General features: G+C 42.2%; 1 protein-coding gene across 2 annotated transcripts in view; it reads right to left on the reverse strand.

The window, feature by feature from the left end:
* LOC108274925 (protein diaphanous homolog 1) overlaps positions 1–24,353 on the reverse strand; it is an 83,944-nt gene that overhangs the window by 36,251 nt on the left and 23,340 nt on the right. The window contains exons 2-3 of one of the 2 annotated variants that reach the window (XM_017485332.3): positions 3,571–3,597; positions 1,174–1,335 (exon numbers count right to left, since the gene is read on the reverse strand). In XM_017485332.3, the coding sequence (XP_017340821.2) occupies positions 1,174–1,335; positions 3,571–3,597 (189 nt within the window). The remainder of the gene's footprint in view (positions 1–1,173; positions 1,336–3,570; positions 3,598–24,353) is intronic. The other variant, XM_017485333.3, reaches the window with a different exon arrangement.

The raw sequence follows: 24,353 nt of genomic DNA on the forward strand, positions 1-24,353 counted from the left end.
ATAGAAAGAAAAAAAAAAAAAGAAAAGAAAAAAACAAGCACTTTCGGTGTTCAGCCGAATAAGTGAAAAGGCCGAATAAATTTGACCGAACGATGACGTGTTTGATGACGCGACCAGATGACCTAGCAACCAGAGTGAGACGCGCGAAGCTTTAATTGCAGCAAACATTTCGGCAGTGTAGAAGCATTTTAAAGTGTCAGAGAAAGATGTAAGAATGGCCGTTAAAGAAGTAGGCATGTGTCGAAGGACAATTATTCATTTGTTGTGGGTCCATCCACTTTTTTGCACTCGTCAATGCCCTTTTTAGTTGTAGGCTACAGAGTGTTACACTCTTTCAGCAGTCAGTTATAGGCCTAACATCAGCTATTCAAGGGGGGCTCAAAGATGACCACATCAAAATATTTTTATTTTGCTACTTTATTTATTTAGAGTTATATTGTGCCTTGTTGGTAGCCTGTGCCTGCTGGAATGAAAAAAAAAAAAATGTTCGGTTAAAAGAATATTTTGAAAATGTAGATTTTTGTAATAGATTTTTTCTTTGAAAAGCAAGACAAAATAGAAAAAAGCACATTTTGACTATTTAATTTATGCAACGGTGAAAAAAAAAAGGCAAAATAAATGGAAAAAAACCGCAAAAAAACCGTGTTCGGTATTCGGCCTTCGGTCAAGTTTTTCATTATATTCGGCTTCGGCCAAGAATTTTCATGTCGGTGCATCCCTAATATATAATAAAACAAAAGTACTTTGGGAATCTTAACTGTGTGTGTTGGAAACTTAAATGATTAAAAGTTGTTCTCTAATGCAGACGAGCCACCTAAAAATGTTTAATTTATTGTTTTAAGTTAACGTTTTTTTTAAGAAACGATATCAAGGAAACATTACTGAGAGAAAATAATAAAAATCGGAAACATTAAAGTTTATGCTAACGTTATGATTTTTAATAGTTTTCACTGCCTCTGGTTTATGTGGCATTATGTGTGGGGTAGTCTTAGTGCTACTTTTCACTCTGTCTGGAGCCGTATAAAATTAAACGCTCATTAATATTCTAACGTATGCGAATGCTAAGTGTTTTAAGCAATTGAAATTCAAATGACATTTTAAGTGACTTTGACAGCCACCTCCCTCTCTCTCGCACACACACACACACACACACAGCTACATGCACTCTCTCACCAGCATCTGCTCGAAGAGCTCCAGGATGTAGTCGTCACTGTGGTCCTGCAGCATGGCAGCCTGGGATGGGACCTCGTACAACACAGCAGAGGAGTGTCTCTGACTCGTCGTGCCCGGCTTCTCCTTCTCCTTCTTTATTCGCATGCTTGTGAACCGCTCCAGCTGCCACACAGTGAAAGGTCAACGGTCAGAGTGAGGGTACCTAGCTGAGTACTCTCCAGAGAGGGGTCACTGGGGGTGGAGCCAGGCAGCTGCAATGACCGCAACTCTAACACACAAAGCACACACTACACACTGACTACATCACAGCTGAAGGTGCACTGGAGTGAGGCGTCACTCCACCACCCACCTGTGGTGTGCATTATTGTCAGTCTATATCCCTACAAAACAATAACTTAATTTATATTTAATAACAATAATTATTATAACATTTCAAGTGGTTCAACTTAAAAACGTGAGGAAACTCAGCTTGAAGATAAACTTTGTTCCAACTCAAAAAAAGTTACGTTTTCCGAGTCAAGACGATGGACTACTTTAAGCTTCATTTTTGAGAACTTATAAACGTGAATACAATATCCAAATCATGTCATAACAACTGGAGTTAAAGAGAAGAAATTAAGTTCACATAACTTAATGAGGCTATCATGTTTTACAGTGGTGAAGTAGCCTAAGGGGAAAATTCAGCTCTTCACCAAACTATTGCTTTAAAAAGTAAAAGTAAGGCACAGAGCAGCCAGTAGGTGGCACTGCAGGACATCAAGCCTCACCACACCGAATCAGATACTACACTCCTAAACAATATATCGTTTGACATGGGTAGCTAAATTCAGCTTAAATCTCAAAAATGTTACAAAACTGTACAGTCACAACACAGCAAATCTAACCACAGCATAACAAGCACGCGTACACACACGAATGCACATAAACATAGGCGTGCACATGCACGCACACACACCAAACAGGAGCTCGAAGGCTCTGCTAATGTCACCGAGGTGTAGATTAGTATAGAGGTGTATTCTGAAAGATAATGCTGAATGAAAACAGTTCTATTGTTTACAACCATGCAATGAAAAGTCAGTTCAGCAGCTCTTTTATAAAGGAATACTCCTATGTATCGCTTCTGTAGTCTCAGTGGGATTACTAGAAGAAAAACAAAAACCTTTTACCCAGAATTCACTTCAAACGGAAATGGTCTAAATGGTCTGAAGGTTCTAAGGGACGTTGAGGTGCATTTTGTAACCTGGTTAAATGAATCCTGTATAACTGTAGCTTTCAGGGATGAATGAGGTTTTTTCCATGAAAGCAAATTGTTTGGAAAAAAAAATATTTGAGATTTGAAGGTCGGCAGCAGCTTATCGATAATATTTTTGCTTTTATCTACAAAACTATCGCAGTGAAATTCAGCAGGTAATCCGGTTGTCGAAATGTGCAAGGAACTGTATTTGGAAACATTTTGAGAGGAAAAATTATGCACATGGTTTGTATCACGTGGCATCGTTTATCACTCGCCTCTGCTACAGTAAAGCAACGAAACACCAGCGGGGAAAGGCAGGACATCTGTGTTGTGCTGAAATCTTCATGTCCCTCTGCAGGAACACGTACGGCATTAACTCTACCAGCTGTTCTCTCTAATATCTCCCGCTTCTAATTGGAAGAAAATTCCCTTTGTAACAAATATATATTCCCACTTTAAACAAGGCACGAGTAACACGGCCAAAAGGTTTGTGGACACCTGACCGTCACTCCCGTACGTGCTCGTCCCGTACATCCCGTTCCAGATTTAGTCCGTGTTTACCGTTATAATAACCTCCACTCTTCGGGAAGTGGGATCGGCTGTTGGGAATCTGTATAGTCCTTATTAGAAATGTCCATTCCATGTGAAACGTTGAGTTCACAGACTCAATACAGGAGATATGTTGTAAAACAGGAGTATTCCTTTAAAACCATGACTGGCCTGAACATGCACAGGGAGAGGAGGTACTGTAGCTCATTGAGGAGATAAAAGCACTGTTTATAGTTTATTATTATTATTATTGTTAAAGGTAGAGGAAATCTTCCAGAATGCAGTTTAAACACTGGGTGGTTCAAAGGGCTTCATGACAAACACAGGCGTGTTTCAACACAAGAAGCAGTGCTGCTAGACACTGTGCACACACTGACACACACAGGATGTGGGGGTTAAGGGTTATGAGTGAAAGGGCAACAGGGATGGAGATTATGGTGATGTGGAGGGGGGCGGGGGGGGGGGTGTATGTGATACAAGTCACGTGTGCCATTATATGTGGGAACGAACAGTGTTAAGGGAGTTAGCCAAGCAACACACACACACACACACACACACACTCACAATGTGTTTGCAGGTGTACGGGGTGGGAACACACTGACTTATACACCTACCTCATCGGGAATGAGTCTTTTGAAGGTCTGTACAAGGAGGGGGACAAAAAGAAAGAAATCATTTATCCTGAAAATTACAGGCTTTACATTATCGACTGAACCATAAATCAGAGAAAATAAACGATAGAGCAGTGAGACAACAGCTATCAATCAATAAGACATTCGGCATACAAGATCAGCTGTAGATAGACAGACAATCAGGAAGATCAATAGACTGATGGATATACAGATAAATATAAACAAAAAAAAGTACAAATAAATAAAAGCAATATATTAAATCTGTCACAAGAGGGCAGAGCAGCAGCGTAAACGGACCATCAGGAAAACCTTTCGCAGCCTGTAAACAGCTTTCCTGCGGGTAAACAACGACTGCCGAAACACACACCAGAAAGTACCGCACTCGTTTGTCTCGTATAATATTGCTCTGGAAGAACCAACACCAGCTGTGCAGATGGACTACGGGACGTGTAAGCATGCCGTGTGGCTCACGGGCCCGTGTCCATCGATCACATTCCTTACCACGTATCTTCTAGATATAAATAAACAACTGTAACTTTTATTGCATCAATAACACTGTCACTAATTAAAAAGTATAAACACATAAACAAGTAAAATGCCACACTGTGATGGATTATACCCAGCACCTGGAACATTGCTCAGAGGACAAAACGTCCTACCGAAATGTTCTTGAAATGTTGCGTTAACATAATTCAGAGATGTAATTTCACTGCAGTAGCAAAGAGCTTTCAACTCATAACCACGTCACAAGCGCACGCCGTGATCTGGATACACGTCGCCGTTTGCTTCTCAATTTAACACACACATGTATTTCAATACTATGGCCTGTTTTTTAAAAAACCTGTTCATTACTAGAGCAGACACACACATTAACAGGTGCGTCTCAATCAGCTCCCTAGCTGGTGAATCAGTATGACGTGTACAACAGAGTGAGCTCTTGAGCTGATATTCAGTACATTTAATATTTCTGCTCCTTATTTCACTACATGACGTCTGTAAAACAAACAGGTGAACTGATTACATTGCCCTTTTGTGTGTGTGTGTGTGTGTGTGTGTGTGTGTGTGTGTGTGTGTGTGTGTGTGTGTGTGTGCGTGCGCATGCCGACTGTGATGGACGTCTGATCCGGGCTTCACGCGTCGTGGTTCTGGGATTTGTTCAGAACCCACTGTGACGCTGACCAGCAGGAGGCGCTTACTGAAGACAAATGAATGAAAAAGCTGAATGGAAAATGACTGTTTAGGACTCCGTGTTTAATGAAGTATTATTCCCCTCTGTAAATAGCTGTTCATTAACTTCTACAGATATTCAAGTATTAAAATCAGGCAGAAGGCAATTCAATTCCCTAATTATCAACGCTAATAATAACGGCTGGAAATTATAATGCATTTAAAATGAGCACAAACATTCGGAGGACGTTTACTGCATTGTATCAACTGTTGCTAGACCTGCTTTTCTGACCTCTATCCAGGGTAAAGCGTCATTTTATTAACATTCCACTGTGCACACAAATACACACACACACACAACCCTGTTAAATCTGCTCAGCAGTGATCACCACACCTCAGTGACACACACTTGCAATCCTCCATTAACAATCAATCAGTCCGACATTCCCCAAACACTCACAGAGCCGAGCCACAGCCCTTAAACCAGTACTGGATTCACAACTGATATTTTATTACACACACACACACACACACACACAGTATCTTAAAAGTGAGTACACCCCTAAGTGAAAATGTCCAAATTGGGCCCAATTAGCCATTTTAGCATTGTCATGTGACTTGTTAGTGTTACAAGGTCTCAGGTGTGAATGGGGAGCAGGTGTGTTAAATTTGGTGTCATCGCTCTCACACTCCCTCATACTGGTCACTGGAAGTTCAACATGGCACCTCATGGCAAAGAACTCTCTGAGGATCTGAAAAAAAGAATTGTTGCTCTACATAAAGATGGCCTAGGCTATAAAAGATTGCCAAGACCCTGACACTGAGCTGCAGCACGGTGGCCAAGACCATACAGCGGTTTAACAGGACAGTTTCCAATCAGAACAGGCCTCGCCATGGTCGACCAAAGAAGTTGAGTGCACGTGCTCAGCGTCATATCCAGAGGCTGTCTTTGGGAAATAGACGTATGAGTGCTGCCAGCATTGCTGCAGAGGTTGAAGGGGTGGGGGGTCAGCCTGTCAGTGCTCAGACCATACGCCGCACACTGCATCAAATTGGTGTGCATGGCTGTCGTCCTAGAAGGAAGCCTCTTCTAAAGATGATGCACAAGAAAGCCCGCAAAGAGTTTGCTGAAGACAAGCAGACTAAGGACATGGATTACTGGAACCATGTCCTGTGGTCTGATGAGACCCAGATAAACTTATTTGGTTCAGATGTTGTCAAGCGTGTGTGGCGGCAACCAGGTGAGGAGTACAAAGACAAGTGTGTCTTGCCTACAGTCAAGCATGGTGGTAGGAGTGTCATGCTCTGGGGCTGCATGAGTGCTGCTGGCACTGGGGAGCTACAGTTCACTGAGGGAACCATGAATGCCAACATGTACTGTGACATCCTGAAGCAGAGCATGATCAGTATGCAGTATTCCAGCATGATAATGACCCCAAACACACCTCCAAGACGACCACTGCCTTGTTAAAGAAGCTGAGGGTGAAGGTAATGGACTGGCCAAGCATGTCTCCAGACCTAACCCCTATTGAGCATCTGTAAGGCATCCTCAAATGGAAGGTGGAGGAGCACAAGGTCTCTAACATCCACCAGCTCCGTGATGTCGTCATGGAGGAGTGGAAGAGGACTCCAGTGGCAACCTGTGAAGCTCTGGTGAACTCCATGCACAAGAGGGTTAAGGCAGTGCTGGAAAATAATGCTGGCCACACAAAATATTGACACTTTGGGCCAAATTTGGACATTTTCACTTAGGGGTGTACTCACTTTTGTTGCCAGCGGTTTAGACATTAATGGCTGTGTGTTGAGTTATTTTGAGGGGACAGCAAATTTACACTGTTACACAAGCTGTACACTCACTACTTTACATTGTAGCAACGTGTCACTTCTTCAGTGTTGTCACATGAAAAGATATATAATCAAATATTTACAAAAATGTGAGAGGTGTACTCACTTTTGTGATATATATATATATATATATATATATATATATATATATATATATATATATATATATATATATATATATATATATACACACATATACACACACACACACACACACACACACACACATACATACACGCACACGGCTGCACAATTACAGCCAATCAGCATAGAGCATTTAAAATGCCAATCAGCATTTTGTAATGCCAAAACCCGGAAATGGATTTAGCATTTTAGAGCTCGAGCACTACAGAGGTTGTCAGGGACATTAAACGTTATCACGCCGAACAGGAAAAAACTTTGCAGATAATCTCAGGGCTCAACAGTGCGACTGTGCGAATAAATATATATTTGCACCGGTGCGAGTGACCTGTTCGGAGTTGTATAATACAATCAGAATAAAAACTACAGGAAGTCCAAAATGCATCTACACCACGCAACAGTTACTTTCACACTGCTTTTCATCTCCTCAGTCAACGGAACAAGTCTGGAAATACTGCAGAGAAGCCATTATGATGACGAGGGTAACTCTGTACATCATCTGCTTCAAATTCCATATCTCCCAAACTGCAACGGTGACCTGCTCATGTAGACACAGCGACGTCGGGCGGTGTAAATTAATAACAATGCTAACGCTACAAGGTGGGTTTAATTGAAACCTCTTTATTAAATAATTCCTCACTAATCAAGAGTAGCAACTGTTCGGTCTGTAAACATACAGTACACTGCCGCTCTCCTTCTACACCAACTCTACTACAGCACTGAATTCATTTAAACTCAGGGTTGCCAGATATCACTGGAAAAGTCAACTCCAGTTTCCATGTTCTGATTTAATCCTCCAACACTGTGCTGGGGAACCGATCTATAAGGAACAACTGAAGAAGAAAAAAAATAAAACTTCTAAAATGTAAGGACAGAAAATGTGTTTAGTTATAAATAAATCATTTAATATATAAAAACAGATATTATAATAACTTCAGAAAATATAAATAAAATGAGAAGTGAACATATTTAATTACTATGGGTTGCATTTAATATCAATTTGACATTAAGCTTAGTTCGCTATTTCATTACAAGGCTGTTAGCCTTTTTCCTAATATGAATCATTTTTGTGTTAATCTACTTTTAATTAGGACTCTTTATGTTTAAGATATTTAAAAATAAATATTTTATGCTTGTTTATTTATCAATTAACCAACAGTATTTCTCACTGCTATTATTTTAACTCAATTAACCATGACCATGAGCAGAGAGCTTACATTTAACTGTTTATGACAAAGTTCCTGATTAAACTTTAAACAAAAAAAGATTGGTATCTGGATCGGTATCGGTTGTAAAAATCCTGATCGGTGCGTCCCTAATGAACACCATTACACTGAAGCACTTTGCATCTGACGGGTAAATGAACTCACTCAAGCACATCCTATGAGAGATTCTTCAGATATATACACAATATACACAAAGCGGTTCGAGAACTGACTCCAGCCCAGAACCATGACACTGGAAAATGTCTAATAGTGTAGCTTTAAATATATTTAAGAGGAGCAGACTTCAAACACTGAACATTGAGGTTTATTGTATTTGATTACAAGGTGGAACAGGTTAACGGTTGTTTTTTTGCATACAACCTGTAAAGTTAACTGAAAATATTACATTTAGTTTATCACAAGGTAAAGTAATTTGTTATGGCTCATACTATGTTCCTAAATTCTGTCATAACTGACCAGCTCAAGTTTTCTCATGCCTACTTTTGTGTTTTATTGTGGCACATTAACATTACCATCTCGAGAAAAAAAAAAAAAAATAATAAAAAAAAAAAAAAAACAACCTAAACATCAACCGTGCTACAAAATTTTTGACTGTGCGCCTAAATTTTTATAATTTTGTAATTGTAAAGAAGCCCTGAAACTAGTTCTCACATTTCCCCCCCCGCCCCCCCCAAAAAAATGTGGATGAAGATTCATCCACAGAGTAAATCCGTATAATGGAAAAGGTTTTAAATCAAGTTTGTAAAAGTTGTCGGAAGCTTGGTGATGGTGATGTTGAAGTCGAGCGACCGTGGTGTAGTTCGTTTATAGCGTACGGTTAGCTGTTTATTTCTGGCGATTGTATTTCGGCTTCAAACTTCATAAACGTTGTGTTGATTTGTGAAAATGATCTTGATGGACAAAACGTGTTAGTGTTGTAAACGTTTGTTGATCACAGAGCTTATTTTTTGCAATAATCCAAAAGCCTATGGGGAAATCCTATTGTGTTTTGGTCGAGGGAACCAGTGTGATGCTAACTTCCGGGTTCCGGTACAAAATGACGTCACCCCTGCGCCACTCTATAGGGTGATTTGTCTGCGTCTCTCCTCCGGTGAACACTGTTATTGCCTTTTCTGCATGCGCATGAACTGTTTTCATTTGGTTGCATATTGTTATATTTGATTCATATTTTCATTTGGTTGATGGCATTTTTATTTTTTACTTATCCTATATTTTAGGTACAATTTTATTGATATTTTGCTTCTAGGAGATGATGCACTTTAAGGAGCAGTCTAATTTCATGCAAAGATTTGTACATTAGCAGGAATGTAGCACAACATGGAGGTGAAAGCAGCGGTCCGTTTATTTAAATGTGAAAGTGCAATAAAAATATGTTGTCCCTAAAATAATTGTGATAGATAAACGAGATCTCAATATTGATCAAAATAATCGGGATTATCATTTTAGCCATAATCGTGCAGCCCTAATACACACACACACACACAATATATATATATATATATATATATATATATATATATATATATGCATACACACACACACAGAGCAGGTTTAACAGTACATGCTATCTTCCAGATCCACATCTAAACAATAAACAACGATGTCACACACTCACACCCATCTACCCACAAGCAGGGACCTGCTTCTGTCATTAGCATTGTGTAGCACTGTTTTAGTACGATGTGCTCATATTTAACACTGACGCGTCATGTTAATTAAGCAGGTTTAGACTACGTGCTAGTTAGCAGGTACGTGTAGTATAATTCTATCTAGGTTGTAATGAGGGTGTTAATCAGTTAATCTGATTCATCCAGGTGTGTGTATACACTACAGACCGAAAGCATGAAAATCATGTAAGCGGGTTTATCGTCAGCTGAGCAATAAATCAACGCGGCTGTTCAAGGATTATTTCTGAGAACTCAATATTGTCGCCATTATATCGAACACAAACAGAGCGGCAATATCTACACTAAACTGTAATTACACATTGCTTTTCTGTGAAAACAAATAAAGCCACTGAACAAAATTTGCCTAATGGTTTTTGGGATCTTCAATCCAACCTTTTCATGCAAATTTTAAAATGCAAATTAAAATAAAATACAGAAAAACATGAAAGGATAAATCCACATTTTAATACAGAAAACAAAAACAAAGTCGGAATACTAGGGAACAGAAAGAAAAAGGTTTTGATGTCTGGCTGTAGATACGAGTGATGGAAACAGGATGGAAATAAATGTTGATGATGGAGACATGAGACACAAGTCACATGATCACAGATAGATGTAAACATAAACATGGCCAGAACACTCTCTCGTCATGAACCTGACAAAGGCTACAAATAAACAAAGAACGAATGAATAAATATGGGCGTCATTAAAAACCTATCCATTATGCTGTTCTGTTTTGACGCTCATTCTTTTCTCACACAGGCGAAAACCAAGTTCCTCCACCCACCCCCCCACCCCCCTATTTTCTCTTCTAATCCCCCCCACCAGCCAGATCTCCCCCGTTACCAGCTGGGGAGGGTGAAGGCCAACAACTGATTCCCCCGACTTTTCAAACGGCTGCTCATGCAGCATCATAGGGCAGCATAACTGGCTTGGAGGAATCTACTATCTGCTCTCTTCCGCACACATGAACTCATACCATGCCCACTGATGGCTAGTGTGGCTGTGACTGACCAGGGTGAAAGAGTATCATCATCTCCTCCACCCAGAGAGCATCTGAGACAGAGTATCATCATCTCCTCCACCCAGAGAGCATCTGAGAAAGAGTAACATCATCTCCTCCACCCAGAGAGCATCTGAGAAAGAGTATCATCATCATCTCCTCCACCCAGAGAGCATCTGAGAAAGAGTAACATCATCTCCTCCACCCAGAGAGCATCTGAGAAAGAGTAACATCATCTCCTCCACCCAGAGAGCATCTGAGAAAGAGTAACATCATCTCCTCCACCCAGAGAGCATCTGAGAAAGAGTATCATCTCCTCCTCCACCCAGAGAGCATCTGAGAAAGAGTATCATCTCCTCCACCCAGAGAGCATCTGAAACAAATGATCATCATCTCCTCCACCCTTTCTTTTGCCAAGCTTTGGGAAATGCGTTTTAAAATGATAGACCATTTTTTCCAGGACAATCTAGCTATTGCCACAATTGGACTGGTAGTATTTATTGTATTTATTGATATATTTGCTTGTTTGTTTGTTAGTATAATATACACAGCCCTATTTTTAACCTACAAACACATCTATTTCTCTGGTTTACAATAATGTACTCTTACATACAGTGGGGTCCAAAACTCTGAGACCACATTGAAAACCTGGGATTTTTTCTCTCCCCCATTTAAAATTGGAAACAAACAGAAGGTTTTTAGAATTTTGAAATATTTAAAACAAAGAAAGTAAAATGTTCAATACATTTAATATTCAAGATTCTGCACTATTTCTAGGTCCCTATTTAAATGTAAGCACATTTGCGATGTCGGTCATGGTAACTGGTCAGATTTCCCTCGTGTCTAATCTCTTCTACTGAAGCATCTGCTCGGTCGACAGTCCGAATGATTTGATCTAAAATGGATCATAATATTCGCGTCCGAATAACCCAGAAACCCTGACATTCATGTCGAATTTTTCTAAAATGCTCATTTTCACTCAAATTATAATTAAAAAATTGACATTTGGGCCCCACTGTATTTTTGGGGAAACCAATTCAATCTTCTACATAGACTTCTGATTAGTTATAAAGCTTATATTTAACACGCTAGCTTATCAGGTCTTCAGAAGCATGTGTGTGGGAGAGTCCGGTGTGTATTATACAGCAGGGAACAAAACTATAAAATGCAAATGTTGCACACTGCTGCTGCAGACATGTAGTCAAAGGCACATGTTCCTTGTTAAGACACACGCACATTCTTGTTTAAAGCTGAAATGTGGTGCGAGAGTGTGACGCTTGTGTTGCTTCCTGCCTTTTTGGCGTGCAGTGTGTATGGGCAGCCTCTGCAGTGTTTGTGTCCGTGGTGAAGCTAATAAAGAACCAGTGTGCTGTGAAAAGCAATCTAATCGTGTCCATGGAGCAAAAGAACATTTTGCACTTAGTATGCAACCAAATGCACATCCCCTGGGTCACACCTCCTGCACCTCCTTAAAAAGGTCTGTGGTTAATTCCCTTACCACAAAAAATACATTTAAACCATCCCATAATTATCGGCACTGCTACTTTTAGTACTTTGTGTACACTCCCAATAGCACCAAGTCTTCCATAACGCTTGATGAGAGCAAGTGATCTATGACTACTGCTCATTAAAAGATCTCTCCAGATCCTCCAGAGTCCTAACTGCTCTATTGTGGACTCGCCTCTATACATAATTACATCTATAGATTTTAATCACAGGTAAACACGGACATGCACAAAATCATTTTCTCATAACGCAGAGGCAATTTGAGAAAAGACTTTATACATACATACACATCAAGGGAAAAGGGAGACAAGTCCTCCAGCCTCCAGAGTAATATTTCTGACTGACCTAAACTATTCCACACAGATTACTATCTGATTAGCCTCTAGCTTAAGGACAAAAACAGAGAGAGAGTGAGAGAGAAATAAACACATTAATTTTTCTACATGAAGGATGTGCATTACTGCGCTGACGCTAAAGAGCTAATTACATGCCTGAAAGACGACTCAGTGGAGACAGTAAACGACTACGAGGCAATACAGTGTGCTCCCTATCTCCATTATTCACATGCAGAGTTGGAGAAAGCTTGAGCAACCAACACAACAAATGACAGACCAGACACACACGACTCACTAGAGATAAAAACACAGGAAACACTGAGTGTATGTGTGAGGCAGCAAAGAAGCTGCCATTAATGCATCTGACAGCTGCATTGTGTATGAAGAGAATGGTTTCAAGTGCCATGTTTATGATACACACTGCTGAACCACCGACTACGCTTACATGCACATCAACATTCCAATATTAATGGGAGTCTGGCAATATTTTTAATAGTTACTGTATATTAATTCATGTAAACGCTGCGTTCCGGTCGCCGATTCAGATTAAGACAGTATTCGGATTCCCCACATTCGATTCCCACCCCTGGGATATGCCTGTTTTCATCAGAAATGTGTTGCATGTAGACACCTCATTCAGAAAACCCACTGAAAGGAGATATATGCACATGCTCAGTAACACAAGGAATTGTGGGTGCTAAGAGATGCTTAGCTGTAGGCTAGGTACAGTTGCAATCAAAATGATTCAACCCCCAATGCAAATCAGGTTTATTGTCAAAATGTACAGACTTTCAGCTGTTTGCAATGAACAAATCAAACCAAAGCAACTGAACTAGTTCAACGAATGCTTCAAGTGGTTTCCCAAATTTCAACTGAAAATGCAACTTATAACATCCCCAGTTTAAAAATTATTCAACCCCCTGAATAGAATCCCTTCCCAACAGCACAAGGTGTGCCAGATGTGCTTGAGCTGGAAAACATGAAATACCGGAACTGGCTAGAGGCAGAAAACTTATGAAATACCTGGACGGGGCAGAAAAAGGAAGCTATCAATGGCTGCAACCAGATTTCTGCGAAGGCAGGTTGTGATAAACACTCGAGTGACAGCACAATATCTGCAGCAAGACTTGGTGGCAACAGGCACTGAGGTTCCAGTGAGCACAGTAAGGTTCTACTAAACGCAGAAGGTTTCCATGCCAGAACTCCAAGTTGTACACCACTACTGACACAAAAGCACAAGAAAATCGGCTCAAAATCATATAAATACGCCACAGAAGTGTTGGGATTCAGTTCTGTGGAACTTTTCAGCACAAAGGATCGGCGGTATGTCTGGAGGAAGAAGAATGAAAAACATCCTGTACAGAGTCAAGCATGGTGGTGGTTCGGTGATGCTCTGGGGCTGCTTTGTATCCTTTGGCACTGGAAACTTGCAGCATGTGGAAGGCAAGACGGATTCATTGAAGCATCAGGAAATCCAAGGAGAAAACATCATGCCGTCTGTGAGGAAGCTGAAGCTTGGGCGTCACTGGACCTTCCATCAGGACAATGATCCCAAGCATACCTCAAATTCCACCAAGGCGTGGTTGCAGAAGTCGTCCTGAAAGATTCTACAGGGCCATCACAGTCACCTGACTTGAACCCCATAGAACATCTCTGGTGAAGATTTTCTGGAGAAGGCGGTTGCAGCACACAACCAAAGAATATTACTGAACTGGAGGCCGTAGTTCATGAGGAATGGCTAAGTTTCCTCAGGAACGCTGCCAGAAGCTATGCATCCCGTGTGCAGCAGGTCATAACAGCAAAAGGGTGCTCTACTAAGTACTAAAGATGCTTACCATGAAGGGGTTGAATAATTCTGAAACTGGAGAAATAATTATAAGTTGAATTTTCAGTTGAATTTGGGGAAACCGCTTGAAGCATCTGTTATGTTGAACTATTTCAGTTGCTTTTGTTTGATTTGTTCATTTCAAAACAGCTGGAAGTCTGGAAATTTTCACAACAAACCTGTTTTGCAATGGGGGTTAAATAATTTTGATCGCAACTGTATTTAGGGATGGCAACTCCGGCAACAACCATGTATACAGGAATATTCTGATGCCCGTACGCATATAAACGTCGTATTCGGAATATGGCTGTAAGCTGAATACAGAAATAGATTGGATGTGCATGTAAACCTAGTCAATGTGCAATCGCAATAATTTCCTCCAGACCGACTGAAGCATTTGTAAATACAGCAAATACGTTTTGTATGCTGAAACTAACGTATGAAGCCTTCAATATTTAGTTTCACTTCATATTACAGTACATTTCGGCTTCCTGTCCACTCTTGTGGATCACGGGAAAACAAAGCTTTTGCAAAAACACCCTCCAGGGTGGAGAAATAATAAAACCCCATTTTAGAAGAAATGAGAAAAACATGTTTTTGAAAACTCTGACATCACAGCGTCGGTGTGTGTGTGCATGCTATGAACGTGCTAGGACGCCGTTTATCACGGCTGCAGGTCGGGTCGTTATCTCGTGGTCTGTAATCTCGAATTTGATAACGTGTTTGTAACATAATTTCTCTGTTTTTTATTCCTACACTCTCATGTGAAGGTGCCAGAATATGATACATGCCGTGCATTGCTCCTGAATCCACTGCTCAGCCAGAGCAAACCACACTGAGAACCTGAGCTTTTGGAGAAGACCTACGCTTTTCACTTCTGGTATTCATGTGGTCCTTGAAGCAGTAGTTCTAGTAGTTTATAACCGAGCCACACGTGAATGTGCTCTGTCATTTTTCTTTTGAAAACTTAACCACATTGCAGTTTTTCTGCATACTCAATGTTATTCTTGAGGTGTTGGACTTAACAGTTTATGAAATGCCGTCAGTTGGCTGCTGTGCTCATGTGAGTGTTTTTTTTTTGTTCATTTTCATATTGAGATACTTTCAAAAACATTCAGTACGTTTACATGGACAACAATAATCCGATATTAACCCGATTAAGACGGTACTCTGATTTAAGAAACTAGCATGTAAACAGCGATTATTGATGACCTTAATCGACTAAAGTCATACTCGAAATAAACACAAATGGAATTAAGACGTGTGGAGTATTCCTGTTTTAGTCGCATTATGGAAGTGCATTACAGACATGTACACACCTTAATCTCACTATTAACATCGTGTGGGAGTTTTCACCGCATTTTGCGACAGGAGACGTACACACACGGCAGCGCTCAACCGTTTAACGGCAAACAAGAGAGCACGGCTGCGTCCCAAACCACGTACTTACTTACGATATAGTAGGAGATATACATGTATTTTGGTGAATATGCGGTTTGGGACGCAGCCCACGGCTTCAAGCAGTCGTCTGTTTGCACGTACAGCATGACAAATAATTAATTGCACTTTCATAAAATTAAAAATGAAACACCCAGAACTGTATACGGGACCATAACGAAGACCAACTGTATGTCGATATGTGAAATTCTGGAGGGACGTCGGACGGCGTGGCGTGGGGACGTAATGACGTGTGCCGTTAATCGATCTCTGTTCTATAACACGTAAAACAGGAACATGAAAGGAATATCCTAAAAACATCTCGACACCTTAATCACAATATTGTCTTATTCAGAATAAGGTCAATAATTAGATTACGGCTGTCCATGTAAACGTAGTCACTGTTTGTGAGGACCTAGAATTTATTTTGAAATCAGAGGAGCAAAAATACACTTTCAAAATTATCCCAGGGTTTTCCTTACCACAGAAAAGCTTAGGGGCAGTACCCAAGTGTTTTAATGGCACGCATTAAGCCAAATGAAGCTAAAAAGCCATTTATTTTGATTAAATCTCAAACACGTTATTTGGTGAAATGAACAGACTTTTGACAGCAAGTATAATAAGTGTCACCAGCTTTCTGTCACAAATATGGTAAGGAAGAGCGCCGAAAACAACATGGAAAATTTAACACAACTTAACATTTCCTTTGAAGAATTTCAAACCCCCAATCACAACCACGCCCCCAGAACGCAGACAGCACCTAAGTCCGCTGAAAACTCCATACATTTTTACATTTGGACAGGGCCTAAAACGTGTAAGCTTAAGCATCGGGAACAAAAGTTTTCCCGTTAGAGCATTATGAGCTGTTAATTCTGTTATTAATCAAATATTTTTAATGTCTGAGTGCAGCTGGGTGCTCAGTTTAGGAAAACCACCATATTGATGCCATCTACTGTAGAAAGCAGTGCTTTTGTTTTAAAGGGTCAAGATTGAATCCTAAGTGGAAGTCTTTTCAATCCTTGTTGAAAGCCTATTGTGCATTATTTGTTTTGTGAAATAAATTAAATGGCGCAGGACAAGCATGGCACCTCAGATAAAAAGAGTTGAGACCATTCACATGCTCCATGTTTAGGCACGGCATTGTTTTCCCTAAAATAATTCCAATCTATTTAGCAGATGTTCTAACTATTCACACTGAAGATGTCACTACTAGCATCTGCTTACAGTTGTGCTTATCTGGAAATGAATGTTTAAAAGCTGATAGCTGTGGAATGCCTCGGTGTGAACCTGGCACATATCTGTGCTAATCAAGGCTCTTTCACACGCGGCAGCACTCGCGTTTCTAAAATGAGGGCGAAAGCAGACAGGCAGTTTCCAGCTGCGGATCGTCGACCGTCAGCGGTGTTCAATTTGGGCTGGGTTCATTCCCTCGCTGCCATGGAGACGACTGTCTGTTGTCGCGTGTGTGCATTTTAGCTAACATCAGGAGTCACGGCAGAACAGGCACGCCCTTGCGAGCGGCAGGCCACTTCCTGTGCAAAGTTCTTACAGGAAGTCTCATTTTCACACACACACACACACACAGAGTTTACAGCATCACCCAATGCATTTCAACAGCTACTCAGCTGTAGAACGTTTACAGCGTTTTGAACAGGAACACAATCTCCTGCAGCCACACAACACTGTACTAAAGTCCGTCCCTGGTCATACTGTAGCAAATTCAACAGGATTAATCATTTTTTAAAAAGAACAATCTGACTTAATTTCCCAGCAAAAGATGCTGCACAATGTGCTTCTTAACTAGTCGAATAAGAATAGCTTGCATGCATGACAAAGTGTTGCACTTTCCGGTTTCTCAGTAACCTGATAATCCGTGTCTCTTTATTCTTATTACGTTATACAGAGGAAAAATCAGCGACTGGCGACGGAACTACTATTCATGGCTGCTATAACGTAAGCGATTAACAGGAACCAACCGGATCTGTGGTCGTTCACAACATTAAGTTTAGAACTCTAAACTTAGAAAAAGCACCAAATGATCGTTAATAAATAAATTGTATTCATTGGCAAATTGCTGTGGTATAAGAGGAACAAAACATCAGGATGTGTCGTTATGGCCAAATCAACTACAGGCTGGTAACTGCATCTTCGCTTAGCGTCCAGCCGGACCACACCACCCTGTCGAGGATTATTCCTCTAGAACAAGTGTTATATTCCTCACTTATTTAGTAAACATCACCGCACATGGACAAAATGTTAATCGGGGACAATGTTTTGTGAAGGGTGCAAAGTAGATGTGTGCACTGGAACAGGAAAACACAGCCAGGGGAACAAACTAAAAAGTCAGCAAAAAAAAAAAAAAAAAAAAAAAAAAAAAAACACCTTTCTGCTGTAGTAAGTGGGATTGCTTTTGGTGAGTCTTTTCAGTACATACATTAAATGCCCAAAAGTATGTGGACACCAGACGATCACACCCATATGTGGTTCCTCCCCAAAATCCTGCCAAAAAACTGGAAGCGGAGGATTATCTTTGCATGCTGTGGCATTACAGTCCCCCTTCACTGGAACCAAGAGGCCCAAACCTGTTCCAGCATGACAATGCGTCTGTGCAGAAAGCAAGCCCCCATGAAGCTCCAACCCCACTGAAAACCTTTGGGATGAACTGGAATGGCGGCTGTGCGCCAGGCCTGACCTCACTAATGCTCCTGTGGGTGAACGAACACAACCGCAGCCACGCTCCGTCTAGTGGAAAGCCTTCCCAGAAGAGTGGAGATTGTTGTAAGAGCAAAGGGGGGATAAATCTGGAATGGGATGTTCAACAAGCACGTGTGCTAGATATATACTGACAAAAATATTACCGAGGTCATGCTATGCTCGACAATCCGGCCGAATCCTGATGGCTAAAACTAAAGTCTATAATTGCCCACTTGAAATGTTCTGTCTCATTAAGATAGAGGCCACATTACAGAAGGAAGCGTAATTTCCCAGGGTTCATGGCCTTTGCTTGTGGAAAGAAAATCCCAGACATTTTCAGAACTCTTTTTCGGGATAATTGATTAAACTTTCCAGAGGAGCTTTTCCAATACTTTTCCAGATCTGAACAAGAACCTCTTTACTGTAGTCCTAAATGACAGTCGTTAAAAATGAGGGTGTGAATGGGTGAAGCAGTGTGAGTAACTCTGCAGGACTGCAGTAATGGAGGGAGAGAGAAAGAGAGAGAGAGAGAGAGAGAGAGAGAGAGAGAGAGAGAGAGAGAGAGAGAGAGAGAGATAAGGAGCAGCTTTGCTGACAGCTTGCACATAATTGCAACGGGTGTACTCCAAGTGTGTGCGTATTGAGAGATCCTCCCTCTTTCTCTCTCTCTATAGCATTATTCTCTCTAGTCTAATCTCTCTAGTCTCTAGTCTCTCTCTTTCTGTTTCATGCCTGACTGACTAACTACCTGTCCCCCCCCTCCCCACACACACACACACTCCTCAGTAGTAAAGTCAAATGTGCATTATCTAGCAAAGCACTGATGAACCAAAGATGCAAGAGATATGAAAAGTGCGTATTAAAATCAAACTTCCTGTTACCCCAACGATCTGCTTTCACCCAGTAACCACACAGGTTGCTAATGAGGTTACCACGACAACAAACACCACAGCTAACAAATCTCTCCAGATGGCGCGCATGTGGGGTAGCGTGCATTCCCCACCAACGGACTGTGTCCACATTTTCAATCCAGGAAGTCAAATAATGAGTCAGAGCAGAATGATAAGTGAATAAGAGAAGACAAGAGAGGATGTGATGAGAGACAGAGCTTTAAACACAACACTGAAACGTGTTCACGTCAACGCTGATGCAACCAGCTCTGCTCAACGTGGGGTTTCTCACACACTCCATCTCTCTTTCTCTCTCTCTGCCACCCTCTAACTCGGTCTCTCTAGCTCTCTTTATCTCCCTCTCTACAACACTAAGATATGTTTCTAGCCCCAAAAAGTTGAAAAAGTCTACAAATATGTACAAAGTTGCCCAGGTGAAGCAATCCTGACAGCAGCAGCTCCTGACCCAGCCGTGACAGCTGATCTGGTCAATCGGGAAGTCAGCCACGGGGCTTCTCCGGTAATGAGCAGGTGCCGAGCAAGAACACACAAGAACAGATATATTATAGAGCATAGCAAAATCCACATGGGGTGCAACACTGCATTAAACAGAAAAGGGAAGTTGCGTCATATTGTTCAGGCAGAATATTAGCAAATATCGCTGCACTGTGAGAGTGTGAGAGATCGTGAAGGAGTGAGTGTGAGAGATAGTGAGTGAGTGTGTGTGTGTGTGTGTGTGTGTGAGTGTGAGCGAGTGAGAGTGTGTGAGCGAGTGTGTGGGACTGCGAGGGAGAGTGTGTGTGCACGAGTGAGTGCATGCGAGCGACAGTGAGTGTGTGTGTGTGTGTGTGTGTGTGAGCGAGTGTGTGGGACTGCGAGTGAGAGTGTGTGTGCACGAGTGAGTGAGTGCGAGCGTGTGTGTGTGTGAGCGAGTGTGTGGGACTGCGAGGGAGAGTGTGTGTGCACGAGTGAGTGCGTGCGAGCGTGTGTGTGTGTGTGAGCGAGTGTGTGGGACTGCGAATGAGAGTGTGTGTGCACGAGTGAGTGAGTACGAGCGTGTGGGACTGCGAGTGAGAGTGTGTGTGCACGAGTGAGTGCGTGCGAGCGACAGTGAGTGTGTGCAAGAGTGAGTGTGTGTGTGTGAGTGTGTGAGCGAGTGTGTGGGACTGCGAGGGAGAGTGTGTGTGCACGAGTGAGTGCGTGCGAGCGACAGTGAGTGTGTGTGTGTGTGTGTGTGAGCGAGTGTGTGGGACTGCGAGTGAGAGTGTGTGTGCACGAGTGAGTGAGTGCGAGTGTGTGGGACTGCGAGTGAGAGTGTGTGTGCACGAGTGAGTGAGTGCGAGCGTGTGTGTGTGTGTGAGCGAGTGTGTGGGACTGCGAGTGAGAGTGTGTGCGCACGAGTGAGTGAGTGCGAGCGTGTGTGTGTGTGTGTGTGAGCGAGTGTGTGGGACTGCGAGGGAGAGTGTGTGTGCACGAGTGAGTGCGTGCGAGCGACAGCGAGTGTGTGCAAGAGTGAGTGTGTGAGCGAGTGTGTGGGACTGCGAGGGAGAGTGTGTGTGCACGAGTGAGTGCGTGCGAGCGACAGTGAGTGTGTGCAAGAGTGAGTGTGTGAGCGAGTGTGTGGGACTGCGAGTGAGAGTGTGTGTGCACGAGTGAGTGCGTGCGAGCGACAGTGAGTGTGTGCAAGAGTGAGTGTGTGAGCGAGTGTGTGGGACTGCGAGGGAGAGTGTGTGTGCACGAGTGAGTGCGTGCGAGCGACAGTGAGTGTGTGCAAGAGTGAGTGTGTGAGCGAGTGTGTGGGACTGCGAGTGAGAGTGTGTGTGCACGAGTGAGTGCGTGCGAGCGACAGTGAGTGTGTGCAAGAGTGAGTGTGTGTGTGTGAGTGTGTGAGCGAGTGTGTGGGACTGCGAGGGAGAGTGTGTGTGCACGAGTGAGTGCGTGCGAGCGACAGCGAGTGTGTGCAAGAGTGTGTGTGTGTGTGTGTGTGTGTGTGTGTGTGTGTGTGTGTGAGCGCGAGTGCGAGAGTGAGTTCCTTCTCGTCATGTCTTAAGGTCTCAGCTCTCAATGAAAAACGTAGCAGCTAAGGATTGATCGTGTGAGTGCGCGCGTGCGGTGTACAGTCTGGTTTATTACCCCCTCACTATCCCCTTCCAGCCCTCAGTATTACACCCAGGGTCTCACTGCAGCGACACTGATGGGGGACAGGAGGGGGGGCGTGGCCAAACATACATAACTACAAAAAAAATAAAAAATACCAGAAGCTGGTTACAAGTTGATTGTAGATGCTAGTCCCTAGCATTTAGTCCATGTTTCAGTCATTAACAAGGTGAGGAACGCTTGCAAAACTGCAGTCAGGGGTGTGAATAAACCGAAACATGTTATTAGCAGTATCTGACCTCATTACAAAACTGCAGTAAAATGATATAAACTGCCAGGGTGCTGCACTGAACAACAGCAGAGATACTCACTGGATTCTTGTATAGTGAAGTCGCCCTGATAAACACCGCGTTTTCTTCATTTAAGCCTCTGGTCACGTTTTGAGGGTTCATCTGCTAGGTGAGCACAGACGAGGGACAGCGCAGAGAAAGATGCTTTGTTGCGCTGTTTGTTGCTCAGAGATATCAAATGTCATCAAGCCCCAACTTCAGGCATGAAAGAAGTCTGACCACTGGGCATGAAGTGATGTGCTAAAGCCATGATACGAGACAACTGATCACTGTCAAATTTTGTTGTGTTATTTGAAGTGGTTTTTTTTTATTTTTTATTTATTTATTTTAAATCATCATTCATTTTGGAGGTCTCTACTTTCACTTGTTATTTGAGGTGTTACTTTCTGGCTCAGTTTGGATGCATAGCATTTATTTACTTTAATATTTACTAATAGTTAATATGCATGAATATTTATTTCAGTACATTTTCATGGTACAGTTCATTTCAGTCGGTACTGTTCGTTTTTGTAACAAAAGTTCCGCAATTTTTCACTTTGAGTGTTATGTTTTCATTCGGTGTCAATTTCAAGAACTGTCGGTTGATTAATTGGTTATCGGCAGGTACCGCCCCTACTCAATTATCGGTATCGGTCAAATTCAAACTCTGGATCTGCCTGATCTGATCCATCCTGATGTCCTACTTCTGGTTGGACTTCAACACCTGGAAACCACGCGCTGCTGCTAAGGATGGCCCCACACGGACAGCCGAAAGATCGGTGAGATTACTGTGGATGGTACCGCATGGATGGAAACCGAAAAGCCGGCTGTGGAGGTTGTTCCTTGGATAGCCTTAAGACCGCAACTAGACAGTTTTGCACCCCATCAATGAACAGTCGATAACTTCAACACAATAGCATTCAAATTCAAACTCAGAAATAACTCTGACGCTCATATTCATAAGTTGCTCATACGTTCCTGGTTGCACAATCGCAGTTTTTGACTACGGTATGCCGTTCTAGAAGAGAACTGATTTATAATCGCACTATCCGGTGTCACCCAGATGAGGACGGGTTCCCTTTTGAGTCCGGTCTCCTCTTAAGGGTTCTTCATCGTGTCGTCTCTGGGAGTCGCCTCTGGCTCTCTCATTAGGGATACATTTATACGTTTACGATCGAAACGTGCGGAAATGAAGCCACTTTATTTATGTGAGAACGCCCGCACAAATTAAACTGAATTATATTACGTTAAAGTGAGAGCACAAACAATGCAAATGAGAGTCAGAGCTACAGAAAGTCATTATTATACTACAGGAGGAACTTGTATCTAGGCATGGTGGACTCGAAGTGTATTTCTTGCTGAACATGTGAAGAATTTATTCATTCTGTAATTTGGGGGTGAGCTAGTGAATGCTAGTCAGCTGATTTACCCTCACTGTGGAACTGTTCCGCAGTTACAGCACTTACAGCACGATAATACTTACGGACACGGATTAACGAGACCTGCTTTTGTTTTTCGGGATTTTTTTTTGTATTTCAAGTGAGTCATGGGGTTTTCTTCTCTCCCGTGATCTCCCCTGTGCATGATGTTTTTGACGTGTTGCTGAACTAAACACAGATTAGATAATAAAGAATAGACTGTGTTAGCTGATGATAAAAGCTGTCACATCGCACAGCCCCATGACGCAGTTTAACAAAAATACAGCGAAAGATGAACGCAACTTTGGGTCTGTGGTTGTCACCTAAGCAACGGTCACATGAGGCAACTGCACAAGCGTGACGGCAAATAACTGTGTGTGTGTGTGTGTGTGTCGCACTTCAATGACAGTTGACGAAAGGAAGCACATTTTCAGCCTTGTTGTGGAAACGTTTGCAGTTTCTCTACACCCTTAGCACACAATTTGTTTTTTTGAACCGTCACTGTATCGCCCTCTCCTCCGAGCTCAGCCAAACAAAGACTACTTTGGATTTCCATAAAAACACACACTTAATGGATAAACACACACTTAAAATTCTGCAGCCATATGTTACTGAGACAAAGGCACTCTCATAAGGTTCAGTCTTCATTTCTATATACACACACAAGTGTGTGTGTGTGTGTGTGTGTGTGTGTGTGCTCGTGCGTGTGCGGGGGTGTGTACGCAGCTTCGACTGTCAACATTCGGACTCTGCAAAGGTCACACAGAAAGCTGCTAATCACAATTTGATTCAGTCAGCTGAGCACCCACTGATACCTATACACACACACACAGGCATGCAGTACACACACTTGAGATGAAAGCCTCTCGCACGGCGCAGCACCTGAAAGTGTGTAATCACAGGGTTTCACGTGGCTATTTCCTCACCAGTCAGGTCTGACTACAGCGTTGCACCTGCTGTGGAGTAAATGATACGTCTCTACGATACAACATAAAAAGACACGCCGTTTTAGTAAACAAAAAACAAGCAAATAGCCCCACTCTTCCTCTCTTGTTAACAAACCCTGAACTCAAACTTCAAACTGAATTCACCTCCAGCGTATAGACTCTTCACTTACACAACACGGGGGGGGGGGGGGGGGGGGGGGGGATCAAGGAGAACCTTAACACACCCCTTGAAATCACG

Source organism: Ictalurus punctatus, chromosome 14, assembly GCF_001660625.3.
Source record: "Ictalurus punctatus breed USDA103 chromosome 14, Coco_2.0, whole genome shotgun sequence".
Taxonomy (NCBI): domain Eukaryota; kingdom Metazoa; phylum Chordata; class Actinopteri; order Siluriformes; family Ictaluridae; genus Ictalurus; species Ictalurus punctatus.